At 30.8% G+C, this 14,268-nt stretch overlaps 1 protein-coding gene and 1 long non-coding RNA gene across 4 annotated transcripts in view; one reads left to right on the forward strand and one right to left on the reverse strand.

The window, feature by feature from the left end:
• Window positions 1–5,197, forward strand: part of LOC129965846 (uncharacterized) — a 42,350-nt gene extending 37,153 nt beyond the window's left edge. Inside the window, exon 3 of the long non-coding RNA XR_008784243.1 lies at window positions 5,096–5,197. This is a non-coding gene — a long non-coding RNA (uncharacterized LOC129965846). The remainder of the gene's footprint in view (window positions 1–5,095) is intronic.
• The window catches only part of LOC129965845 (ETS-like protein pointed), a 212,512-nt gene that overhangs the window by 147,692 nt on the left and 50,552 nt on the right, over window positions 1–14,268 (reverse strand). For 2 of the 3 annotated variants that reach the window (XM_056080066.1, XM_056080068.1), the window contains exon 2: window positions 5,074–5,238. In XM_056080066.1, coding sequence (XP_055936041.1) covers window positions 5,074–5,224 — 151 coding nt within the window. In that variant the 5' untranslated portion in view covers window positions 5,225–5,238. Of the gene's footprint in view, window positions 1–5,073; window positions 5,240–14,268 lie in introns of those variants that run through there. The other variant, XM_056080067.1, reaches the window with a different exon arrangement.

Consider the following 14,268-nt stretch of genomic DNA (forward strand, 5'->3'; position numbering starts at 1 on the left):
TTCGTTTCAGTATCCCAAGACAGCCAATTTTCGGCGATTCTACCTCGCTAAAGGGCGAGAAGCGAAAGGATGAGAGCATTTTTGGGATTCTCCGACCTTGATTTCCGCTTCATTAGACACTTTTTCGTTCAGTGCCCCCCCCCACCCCCCACACACACATACTGTGAGTGTCGTGTTGTTTCTTACCTTACTTTTATTTTTATTTTTATTTTATTTTAACGCAAAATTGTGTATTGATTGTTTATATGGCTGATTCAAGTAGCAAAAAAGCCTTCAGGAGTGACATGAAAAATATTTTATGTAATAACATAAAATGCAACCGAGATTATCCACTATTGTTAATCACAAAATGTTCTAAAAAAATTCTATAATAAAAAAGGTTCTTTAACATATGTTTTTTGTAAAAAAAAAAAAAAAGAAAAAAAAAGCGAATTACCAAATTTTAAGAACCGAAATTTCCCATTTATTCAAAATAATTTAAATTTTAAGCAATTTTGAATAAATAAAAACTGCTCTAAAATATTTTATTACGAATTAGTATCTTTTACCGACAATCTTACGAGTTATTCGCAGTTTTTGCGCCTCCTTGGTTCGCAGATAATCTGAGTTTAGCTTATAGTTAAATACAAACATTTCCTTCTTTCATTTTCCTTTTCATCCCTATTTGAAATAAATAAAACATCCTGACACATGCGTAAAAGCGCGGAAGGTTTTAGAATCCCAGAATGAACAATACATATCATTTAACCTCTAACTGCGTACTGCCATTAATGCGCTGCTATGCCAAGATTAGTCCTCTCCTCTTTAAAAGTGTGTAATAGATTTCAAAATTAAAATGGTCCAGTACACTTGATGTGCGTCTCGTATACATGAATGGATTCTATTATAATCATAGTCATTTGCGCAAAATTGAAAATGCAGTAAACTCTCGAATATCCAGCCTAATGCCGCAGAAAGGCAGGTCGAATAACAAAATAGCCGGATAGGGCAGAGTTTTATGAATTCATTTCTTTGCCCACCAATACCAGAAGACAAAGTTTTTATACCAAAACTTATTATAATAATACGTATTTTCTCATTTCTTATTGAGTACTAAGCCCTCCATTTATCTCAATGTGAACACAGCCGTGGCCCGGTGATTCATAGAAGCAGTTGCTGGTAACGTGTCGAGTTAAAATAGAAAGCTCTGTCCTGGTAGTTTATATATGTTTATATATTGCACTGCACGCTTCGAGAATTTATTAGGGAAAAAGTAAGTTAACGGATATAAACTGTTCACATTTTAACATAAATTCTGTAATGCCCAACTTATATGCAGGAAATACAAACAAAACATTAACGTAAATCGTAGGCCTAATTTCTTAAGAAAATTTACTTTAGTTTTCCTTGATAAATGATTACACAGATATTAAAAGGCAAGATAAGAGCCAAAACTTACAGCTTTTATGTTTTAAAAAAGTCTTTGAGATATGACTTAATAGACGTCTTGCATTCCTCATTTAATTACGATAAAAGAAATTCAGGCCGGATAGTACGGAAGCTGGATAGTCGCGAACCGGATACTCGGGTGTAAATTGTATTTCATATTTTTTCTGGATGAAATGGCAACGCCGATATCAAACAAGCGGCGCAAAAAAAAAAAAAAAAAAAAAAAAGTCAGCAATTACAATTAAAATTAATTTATAACCGTCCGCATATAATCCTTTGTTGAATACTACAGAATTCAGAGAGAAATTAGTTTAACATTAATAAAAGCTCGAAGAAGAAAACAGTCTTTGGGTGTGTTTGTTTTTTTCCTCTTATTTGTTTTATGCTCACCTGAGGAACGCACTCTGAAGTTGACAGCGTACGTTTAACTTTTTGTTCCATTCCTGTTTTTTCTGAAGAGAGCAGACATATCATGACACCTTAAACACACACAGGAAAAGAGAAGGAACTGTTCATCCTGCCTCTAATTTAAGATCCACGTTTTACTTCCTCTTTTGATCAGCACTACGTGATTGATAGGTGTCCTGGTTACTTGCCAAGCCACTCTCAACAGAGGTGGTCTTTTGTAATGGGGGTGGTCTGTAACCTGAAGACGGTGATCCGTGCTTTTCAATTTCTCATCGTGAAACTTTGCATGCGAAATACGTGACACTGGATTTGGCACTGATACCAGCATTGTTAACTAACTTTTCTTTGGGATGTCTAACGCATTTTATTTAAAAATAAAGTCTCATTTATTCAATCGCACGAACAAGTCTACACTGTGGAAATAGTTGTAACTCATTTTGACATAGCCAAAGAAAAAAAAAAATTATTTTACACTGAATTAACATTTTTTTAAATATAAATTTTTATAAAATAAGAACAACGCAAGAAATTGGTGATAATTTAGTACTTTTTTATAAGAAAAGGTACAAAAGAAAAAAATTCTGAAACATATATTTGTTTTGATTTTTTTTTCCAATAACCCTAAGCAATGCAGTCGCTATGAGGTTTTCAAATCAAAGACGTTAAAATTTTTTACATCAACTCATGACATTTCAAAATCATTATTATAAAAAAGTAAAAATAAGCTTTGAAGCAACAACAAAGTTCGTTATCATTGAAATAAAATTGAAACAGATGGCTGAATCTAATTTGATCTCGTTTTTCTTACAGTACTTGAATTGTATGTCACATGAGAATCTTGGAACACGGAGATTTTCTAAATGAACCAAATTGACCACAGTTTATTCACTTGTGTATTTATTCATAGCTTATTCACTTGTGTATTTATTCATAGCTTATTCACTTGTATATGCTTGTATACTTATTCACTTTAACAATTCTTCTTGAAAGAACCGATAAAGTAAGATTATAATACATTTCTTGCCTGGTATCTTCTGTCAAACCCTGAATTCAAATGACCTAAATTTAGCAGATAAACTTAGAAAATAACTCCAAACAATGCAAGTTTAAAGACAAGTTCATTAAATTTTCGGAACAATGCTTTTCTTTAAATGAGTGAGCATCAATAATGTCAACATGGTTTGATTAATTAATAGAATTTTATAGAGTAAGTTAGACATAGCTATTCCACAACGAACACATAGGAGTAAATAAAAAAAATATATTGCAAATTCTAAGCAAAGTATAAGTTAATTTTATGGAATATTAAATCTTTAAAACAATTTAACGCAAAAAATTAATGAACAATTACATTCGTAGAACAATATGAATACTATACAATCGCAACATCAATCACTGTTTAAAAGCATCGATTTGATCAAAATCAAAGGAATGAAGAAAAATTTAATTTATAATAAAAAAGTAACACTTTAATATAATATAACTAAAAGTCATAATAGCTATTTATGTATATAAGTATGTTCCACAATTTGTCCTGACAGGCTCGATTTCAACTTAATTTTTCTCACAGATTCTTTAAGAGAAGATAAAGAATGCTGCTTACTTTTTAAAGTGCTAATGTGATTTAAGTTTCTAATTAATTGGAAATTAATGTTTTTCTTCAGTTTCTGACTAAATAATCTTTCAAAAAATATTTCAATGCCCTCTTAAAATTCAAAACTCTATCATTTCAATGATGCGAAATCCATTTTTGCACAGAATTTCTTTCAACAGTTATTGTTGGAATAAAGCGAGCGGACTATTTTTCTCGCGTAGGAATATCTGTGTGATTACGCTTCTGGCTCATTCCGGCGCATTCCTCCCGCGAACTGCTTAACATGAAGCTGTGTGCGTAATTGTCAATACCTGTGTTCTGTTCTTTTCGCTTTCTATGTCTAATAAATGTACTGTCCTCAAGAACCATGCTGAGATTTATTGAAAAGTAACAACAGTTATAAATTTTAAAAAAATTAAACGCATCAAATCAATGCGAATTTTGAGCTATAGTTCCGTTATTCTTTTAAATTTCTGTTTATTTTAATAGTATATATCATCTCAAATTAGCATAAAGAAAATGTACTGAAGTATGCTTGAAAAACCAGTGGGAGTGGTTTCCAAAACCAAACGCATACTCACGTGCCATGCCATAGAACGCCATACATAGCATTAACGTACAATAATTAGGAAATATAAACTTTTGGCGTGAATTTAGAATTTTTATTATATCTATTGTGTTATTCTTGGCGAGTTATGTGGCGATTAATCTCTGGCATGCGATTCATAATATACGAAAGTCGAATTTGCGTTTAGCCGCGTTTTTCCCAACCAATTGAAACAAAAAATATGACGTAAAACTGCACTATAACCACAAAATCCCGTACCAAATTTGATATATTTAAGTTATTGCGTTTACATGTTTCTGAAAGCACAGATTGACAGACTGTCCATTTGGCTGTTGGGTTTGGCTCAAAATATAGATCTTAAATCTGTGTACCATATTTTATCTATCTAGCTAGCTCTCTTCGTTTTGTAACTATCATGTTAACTTATATTCGAACAGTCAGATAAATGGAATTTCTTTGAACAGACTCAAAATTACTCAAGTTTGGTATAAAGATCCTATATCAAATTTCATCCGTCTATATCAAAGCGTTTTTAGTTATTTTTGTCACAGATAGACAGACTTGTATTTTCCAAAAAAGTGTTTTTCGAACTCAGAGGTCTACAACGTGGAAAATCTCAAATTCATTATTATATTTTGTCTATACTACTGTGGTGAAAGCTTATAAGCTAGTTAACAGCTACGCTACACGAGCAATTGCTTTTGTATCCTGGTCATGTTACTGGACTGCGAACAACAAGGTCCCAGGTTCTATCCCCGCTCATAACAATCCGCCACACTACATATACGAGAAAGTAAAAAGGTTTCATATGGATTATCATTCTTTATAATTCCTGACATCTAAATCACATTAGACGCCAGCAAGCGTCAGAAGCGTCAACAGTTAAATTCAGTGATTAAGATGATTTTTTTTATGGCTAACTTGTTCATCAAGGAAATTATTACTCATTCCTTAATATAGCAATTTAACAAAACAGACTTCTAAATTTTTAACAGTAACAGCTGGTTATGAAAAGATCTACAGTATAACGATATAAAAATAACTATCTAAACTACAAACGTATTGTGAATCTTACCTAGTGAATTTTCTTTGGTTAGGTCGCTCAGGGATGGCACTTTCTGGATGGAGAGGAGTGCCTCTTGGGAACATTCTTCCAGGATCTCTTTCTTGATGGATTCCGGGGGAATCATTACTTGATGGTCCATGAGTCGGGGCGAGAAGTCCATTCAGAAATTGGGATCTGAACAAGAAAGAGGAAAAATATCGTTAATAAACATGATCAAAATGAAAAAAAATATGATTAACGATTTAATTTTAATATTTTTAGGAAATGCTGAAACAATTTTTAATGAATTGAAGCATTATATATTTGTCACATAGAAAAGCCAAAGGCGACATTGTAATTTTAGATACAAAAACTTTTGGTGCTAGTAACCCTAGTTCTACTTATTGGTAATTTTAAAAGCCATTGACTAAAAAGAGAAGCATATAATTAACCAAAATTTATATCCATATAAAAGCAAATTTTCAGTTTTTAAATTTTTAAAGAAATTTTTCAAAATTCAAGATTTATTTAATTGTTTTGAATACAGCTAAATTAAAATTTTTTGAAATAGATTGTTGTTAAGATACAAGAAAACTAATTTACCGATCTAAAAACTAATAGATTCATTATATGTACGAAGGGCAGCAGAAATGCTACGAAAAATAGATTCACAGTTCCTGGAAATATGATTTACATCAAATACAAACATCCTGCTGAGCATAATTCTTGCTAGTTTAGTTATATTAACGTCCCGTTTTAAAGCAACATTAGGGACATAATTCTTGCAATTTTCTATTCAGTAATACCTTGTGTAGCATCCCAAATATGTTTCCCCACATTCAGCTCTGGATTTTTGAGTGACAATAACAAAACTCCAAACTCATATAAATGATCTTATAATTTGTGGTATCTCATATGTAATGTAAGTTGTCTTAGTACAAGCAAAACTAATCAGTATTATCCGGTGAGGTGAAAGAAATTCAACACGATAGAAATTAAATATACACACGAGCGCGCGCTTTATTTCACAAGAAAAACACAAGCTAAACCATAAAGATGTACACAAAGACCGGAACTTGTAGAAATTCACAATTTAGAAAATCACTGATTTCAAAACTTGAATAATGCTCAAAGTTCGTCATTAGAGAGTTCTCTTCATGCTTCACATTACAAGGAGAACTGATTTCTTGTTAAAGTTGCTTCGCCTTTTATAGTCTCCCATAAGGAAATGGTATTTTTTATAAGAATCTTTGGAAATCGGCACTAATAAAGATATTTTCACAAATCTTGCATTTTCTAGAACGGTCCTTTTTTTTATCCCCAATGTTGTCAAGATTGACGATAAAAAAAGTGTGAATCATTGACTTCGACTTTATTCAGTATCTATTCGAAATATTTATAAATTCTTCTTTTCAACTATGATACTAAAATTCCTGGAAAGCCTTATAACAGATCCGTAACAGAATGAATGCAAAACATGAACTTATTACCTTGTCAGAAAAAAATATCCCCATAATTGGGCACACACAGGGCCAACGAAATGAAAAGGCAAAATTCTCAGAACTCAGCCTTATGAAGGCCCAGCAAACTTGGAATAAGAATGGGAAAAGAAACATTGAGGAAATATTTGGAATCGTGTTCCAGTACTTTTTTTAGGTGATCTGCTAGACTTTTGGCTGCCCTAGTCGCATACTTATAATTTTCACCTAAGTAAATCCATCCATTATTCAGTTAGGTAAGCCATTACAGATCCACACAAGCTGAGACAATTCTGCGCCTATAAATGGATCAATGCTTCACAGGTATTGTATAAAATGTAGCCTTATGCAATTCCATCTATTTGTTTGATACAACTGGAGACATTTAATCATATTACTTGTTTTCAATCTTTAAGTATCCATTATCAGTGTTGTGTTGCCGTGGCCAAGAGATATGCTTATTCGTGTTGTTTGAGGAAACACAAATAGCTAAAGGATTTTAAAGTCTATATTTTGCAGCGGACGCTTTCGCTGTCACTTAATGAGGCTATAATATCGAATTCCGATATTACAAGTGAGAATGCTGGTTTTTTAAGCCCCCCTGGTGACGTGAGATGTCACTTTTGTTGGAATTCTTGCACTCATTATGTAGTAATAATTCTCTAAAATCAGAGCTTCTTTTCTTCCTTAAAAGACAATGCGGAAGCTATGTAATTGCATACTTTTGAGAGCACTTTTTAAAAGGTTTCAATTTATATTTTTGAATGTTATCAATGCAAAGCAAACTGGAAGATTCAATATGTTGGGGATGAAACTTGACTTTCACTCTTATTAAAGAATTGGCTTTTGCAGGCATTTTAGTGAACTGCTTATTGGGATGTAATTACAAACCTTACTTATTGCACCTCAGATTAACGTTTACATTTTGCAATAAATTTGTTGCATTTTGCAACTACATTTATTTGTTGCATCGTGCTATGTGTTTTTGTAGAAAAAGATCTTCTACCCAAAAAAATTGTTTGCATGTGATAAAGAAAGTACTAATTCTAGATTTGTATTTTTATAATATCGTATTTGGCTAACTGCAACCATTAGGAAGGAAAAACAGTTTATTTTAAAAACTTTTTTCAATAGCTTTCATTGTTACTTTGCAAAGTTTAGGCTCCAATAAGATCTTAAGGCCAATGGCATGCTTTCCTTATCACTTTATTCACTAATAGTTCATTATTTTCATGGTACACTGACTTCGAGATAGATTATTTATTCAATAAAACAAGACTGCGGATGAATTTCATTGCAAAAACACAAAGCAAAATACATTCTATTAGGACTATACAATTCTTCATTCAGCATTGTTTACATAATTGTGATGATCAAAATGATTTAAATAACAATAAATATGATTTTGTTAAGTTATACTGATCTTATAATTTTATCAATATTTTTAAAACAATACATCTTCTAACCTGATAAAAGAAATGGTGTTTCGATTTATTTTGTAAGAAATACACGTTATTATTCAGACTGCTCGGTCTAATGGAATAAAAAAAACGATAGAAATGGATATGATGAGGGACATTTTATTTATGGAAGCACAAGTGATTATTTACGAACTTTCAAATGAGGACAGTTCCTCGTGTTTCTTTGCAAGTTAGATAAATTAGTGTGCCCTATTAGTTATTCTGTAGTTATCCATAGGGTAGTTGATTTCTTACTAAAAGTGTCATTTGAAGAGTAATTAAATCATCTATTGCAGAATTAAGCGATTTCAAATGCACTCTTATGACTCAACTAATTAATTAAAACGTAAGAGAAAAAAATTTCAGTCTCATTATGTTGGTGAAGGAGGGGCGGGGGGGGGGGGCGATGGACGACAGTGAACGAATTTATATGCTGATTGGCTATAATAAGAGGTTCAAAACAAATGTCAACGGTACCCATGCGCAGAAACTAGGGATAAACCCAAATCAAATATGGAGATCATATACTATGAGTAGTTATTTCTGTATTTTTAATTTATTTCGGGTGTCTTTAGTCTAGTTACTTTGTAAAACTTTTATGTATTTAGAATTTTGAATAAAATGGCCGTAAAAATACATTTGTAAAATTCTCAGGATTTCGGAAACAAAATTGATATTTCGATTTTAAAAAACATCAAATAAATTAAATAAAGAGTTTAACAACATTTTGGAAACTTGTTTGTCCAGCTTTAAATCTGCAAATGAATTGCCAAGAATTCTGAAAAATCACCTGAGTAAATCTAGGAAAGCGAAGGAAAAAAAAGGTGCCTGCAGGAAAATGACTTACTGTAATATTTCATTTCAAATTCTTTTTTTGATGCACATGTTCTATTAATGTTCAAAATCACTGAATCAGTTTTTAGGGAATTGATAAGCACATTTTCTCCATTGAAATACTCAGTTAACAATGAAAAATTATATAAACTTGTTTAATTTGTATAAAAACGAGAGAATTTACAATATTAAGAAATTTAAAATAATATTTTACAAATTTTACGACGATTAATTTGAGTATCGAATAGTGAATTCGATACTCAAATTAGTGAATGGTGAATTTCACAGAAACGTTTGAGATTTTGCACAATGTGATTAAAAGCGCAGAACAAACTTCAAAAACATAAATGATTGATTCTATTGCAAATAAACGATATTACTGCATTACAACCCATAACGAAAGATATATTCACGTGATTCGTAAATACAAATAAAAAATATAATCTTATTATTGTGTAAAGTTTATGTTATGAAAAAAAAAAATAGCATCTATCTAAAATGGAGGTTATATGTTTAATAGAGCCTACCATTCTAGGCCTTATTTGAACATTATTATCGATCGCATTATTTGAATTTTGATGTGTGCATTATAATGAATTTAATAGCCTTCTTCTGAATGTTGTTATAGTTAACAAAAAATAATATTATTAGTATTATATTTAGTGCAATAATTATAATTAATATTACTAAGCGATAATGATGATGATTAGCTAAACGTGAAGTTGAAATGGCAGTTCTTAAATGCATTTCATGTTAATGGTGGTAAGCATTATTCGAACAATATTATAGATCGTATTCTGTGCACTTTGATATCTTCAGAGCATTATAAAATATTTAACGGCATTCGTGGAAACGCTGTTATAGTTAATTAAAATAATATTATTAGTATTATATTTTCCGTAATAATCACAATTGTCATTTCCGTATCAATTGCAATAGTTAAACGATGACGAAGATGAAGAAGCGTGAAATTGAAATACGTCTGTTGTTAAATCTATTTCATGGTAATCGGTTACGATATTTCAAAATAAAAATATGTTGCTACATTTAAAAAAAATCCTACAATGACATGCTAATTATTTTCAAAATCAGTTTACATCATTACTTTAAAAAGAATATTTAATACGACATTTTACTCAAAAATCTTATATCTGAATTTAATTAATGGATATCGCACAAGAAAACAGCTCATTTTCTTATAAAAACAATTTGTATGCTAAAGAAGTAACTATTAAAAGTTATCAGTTATTAAATTTCCTTTACAACATTTTTACTATTTTAATTAACTTGAATCTGTGTTATAAATTTGCTCGTTCATCTCTGTTCTGATCAAAATAAAAAATTTGAAATTTGAACATTCCGTAGTAAAATCATAACTTTAAACATGCAATTCTTGTATATATATATAAAATTATTTATTTCGTGTATCTCGGAAGCGGCTCTAACGATTTGGATCAAAATTTATATTTAGATAAAGTTTTGCTTTTAACCCTTTATTTACCGAATTATGTTGCCATCCATTTTTCAGCTTCCTTTTTGCACTAGCAGTTAAGTTTTCTTGCAGAATAATCCCTGGGAACCCAAGAAAAATATTTTAATTAATAGAAATCTTAATTTAATTATTAATTAAATATTTTTAATTCCTACTTTTAGCTTATATTAACTTCTTGCTATTTAGGTTGCATTCTCCGTGTTCTTTAGAATACCATCAGTAAAAATTGTCATATTACGAAGATATAAGCCAGATTTAAATGGTACTTTTAAGTACTGTCAGTAAATAAAGGGTTAAAGTTTATCTTTATAGATATCTTTCCTGAAAACACGCGATTTTATAGTTAACTATAAGAATAAGTATATTCAAATTCTGCATCATTGCGTGGTTAATACAGTAGAATGGTTCGGAGTCGCGCTTTTTCCTGTATTTCTTTACTTGTGTATTTATATTTAATATTTTTGCTTTTTAAGTTTATCTATATAGGTGTCTTTCCTGGAGGAAGAAAACGCAATTCTACACACACACACACACACACACACACACACACACACACACACACACACACACACACACACACACACACACACACACACACACACACACACACACACACACACACACACACACACACACACACACACACACAATATATCTAACGATTAGAGCCTTTTCTATCTGCTCTCGTGCTGACAATGTCATATTGCGCCATGTCGAACCCGATTTCCCCATGGTAAAACTGAGTGCAAATTCAAAAATATAAGTAACAATAAATAAACTGCAAAATGCATAGCAGATTGTTTCGAATAACATTAAACTAAATGCATTCATGATTTTTTTTAAATTTAAATAACCAGTTCATATGTAGACAAGGTTGAAAAAATATATCTAATCAGTATATAATCCGCATCTAAATATTTTCTCGAAAGAAAAAAAAAAAAAAAATCCAAGCGAAATTTGGTATTTCAGATATTGTGTTTAAAACATGATTTTAATATATTTAATAGCTGTTATGCTCTTACAACATCCGACCTTGAAGGGAAATATTTCATGATTGGTAGTAAACACACGGCAGCACGCTATTATTACTTCTATATTAGTGCTAAAAACAAGAGTGTAAAATATACTAAACGAAATGCGCGAGTTAATGAAGCCTTATTCATTTCTATTAAACTTCCCCATAAAAAGATTACGAGTCGGACAAAACATTCACATCAGAGGATCATTGTAAGCGAGCACTGCACTCTTTCGAGGTTTTCTGCTACAAAATTGCTTCCTAAAATCACTGCTTAGTGAAAAAAAAGAAAAGACATTTTGCCTATCTGGTAAAAAGAACTACGCAGTTACGCATGTCCAAGGTCAAGGCCAATCGAGGGCGTTTAGAAATAAAAGAAGGGGGTTTATCGCCGACTGAAATCTTTTGCTGATGGCTGGAACAATGGAAAACTGCTAAGGTGACCTACGCGAAAATAGAAATAACTTCAGTCTTTTGTTAAAAAGATGGTTTAGCTGATTGGAGAATGGTTAAGCGGTGCCTTTTCAAAAGCTATTTGAGGATATTTATTGCAGTTATTTCATCGAAGCGGTCGAAACTTTTCCGATGATTGTAGAAAGCGAATTATTGGAAGATAAAAATGATCGATCGAATTGCTACAATTTGAATGAGCAAGAAAATTGGGTCTGCTCTTAAGGTTTTGAAAGTGGAACGAACGGAAAGATAATTTCGTAAAGATATGTAAAGAAATTTGGGAGTAATAACTTCGACGCAGAAAATATAAATATTTCAGATTTTTTTTTTCTGTGGTAATGTGCATCGAATACTTATGTTTTGTAAGAAAATATTGTAATCATTTTTAAAAAAAAATCGAATTCGCGATTTTGAAGGATTTCCTTGTTTTAGACTTGCTCGAAAAACTTCTTTTTGGAATAAGATATGTCTACTTGTCCTTCTGTGAACATGATAATTCAAAAATACTTTGAGCTACACGAATGAAATTTGGGTTAATATAAAATTAGTAGATACCTATGCAAATGGACTTAATACCAAATTGGCAGATACAAATATCAATGAACTTAATACCAATATAATCAATACCAATGGATTTAATACCAATATAATCAATACCAATGGATTTAACACCAATATAATCAATACCAATGGATTTAACACCAATATAATCAATACCAATGGATTTAACACCAAATATAAATACCAATGGATTTAATACCAAATATAAATACCAATGGATTTAACACCAATATAATCAATACCAATGGATTTAACACCAATATAATCAATACCAATGGATTTAACACCAATATAATCAATACCAATGGATTTAACACCAAATATAAATACCAATGGATTTAATACCAAATATAAATACCAATGGATTTAATACCAAATATAAATACCAATGGATTTAACACCAATATAATCAATACCAATGGATTTAACACCAATATAATCAATACCAATGGATTTAATACCAAATATAAATACCAATGGATTTAATACCAAATATAAATACCAATGGATTTAATACCAAATATAAATACCAATGGATTTAATACCAAATATAAATACCAATGGATTTAATACCAAATATAAATACCAATGGATTTAATACCAAATATAAATACCAATGGATTTAATACCAAATATAAATACCAATGGATTAAATACCAATGGATTTAATACCAAATATAAATACCAATGGATTAAATACCAATAATTAATACCAAATATCAATACCAATGGATTAAATACCAATAATTAATACCAAATATCAATACCAATAATTAATGGTAAATATCAATACCAATGGATTTAATACCAATAATTAATACCAAATATCAATACCAATGGATTTAATACCAATAATTAATACCAAATATCAATACCAATGGATTTAATACCAATAATTAATGGTAAATATCAATACCAATGGATTTAATACCAATAATTAATGGTAAATATCAATACCAATGGATTTAATACCAATAATTAATGGTAAATATCAATACCAATGGATTTAATACCAATAATTAATACCAAATATCAATACCAATGGTTTTAATACCAATAATTAATGGTAAATATCATTACCAATGGATTTAATACCAAATTGGTAGATTTCTATCAAAATTTGGAAGAAGCCCGTTCCGAGGAAGTCCATTAAGAGAACATCCTATTTTAGCATCAAGGAACCCGTTAATTACAAAATATAAAGAGCTTCATAGATAAATTTTGGTACATAGTTTGGCATCTAAAATGTTGATCCACATCCGATTTCCACAGTCAAATCCGACAGGGAGTTAGTGACCTCTGTTGATCCCTGTTTCCGCGTGCATATAAACGCAATAATTCAAAAACTCAATGACTTAAATAAGTAAATGAAATTTCATATGTAATCATGTGACTACAACTGCAGCTTTGTTTCAAGGTTTAGTTTTAGTAGATCGGCAATTCGGTTTTCTAGTATTTGTGTATTCATAGCATGTCCGTGATTAATCGCCAAAAGATCACTAAAATCCACACACTAATTGCAGTAAAAACGCTAGGTTGACGCCAAAATTCGTTATTTTGTAACTATTGTTCGCCGTACTATGCAAAGCATTCACGAGCTTGAACAAGATCCACAATTTTATGCGAGAGTGATGGAGAGATAACACTTCTATTACAGAGTATACGAAAATGTTTGTTTTTTTTTTATGATTTTTAAATGGTTTACCATAAGAAAAATTAAATTTGTTTCAAATTCAAGAGAATTTAAGCCAGCATGAAATAAACAATAGATACTCATACTTAAAGCGACATATTTGATGTCCTTCAAGTTTAGCTTATTTCCTTAATATCCAATTTGGAAAATAACATTACAGCTACTTTGGGATGGACTTCGAAGTCCAGTTACATGACGAGGACGATACCGGAACTGCCGATTCCCTCTCCAGACTTCTG

This window comes from Argiope bruennichi, chromosome 4 (genome assembly GCF_947563725.1).
Source record: "Argiope bruennichi chromosome 4, qqArgBrue1.1, whole genome shotgun sequence".
NCBI lineage: Eukaryota > Metazoa > Arthropoda > Arachnida > Araneae > Araneidae > Argiope > Argiope bruennichi.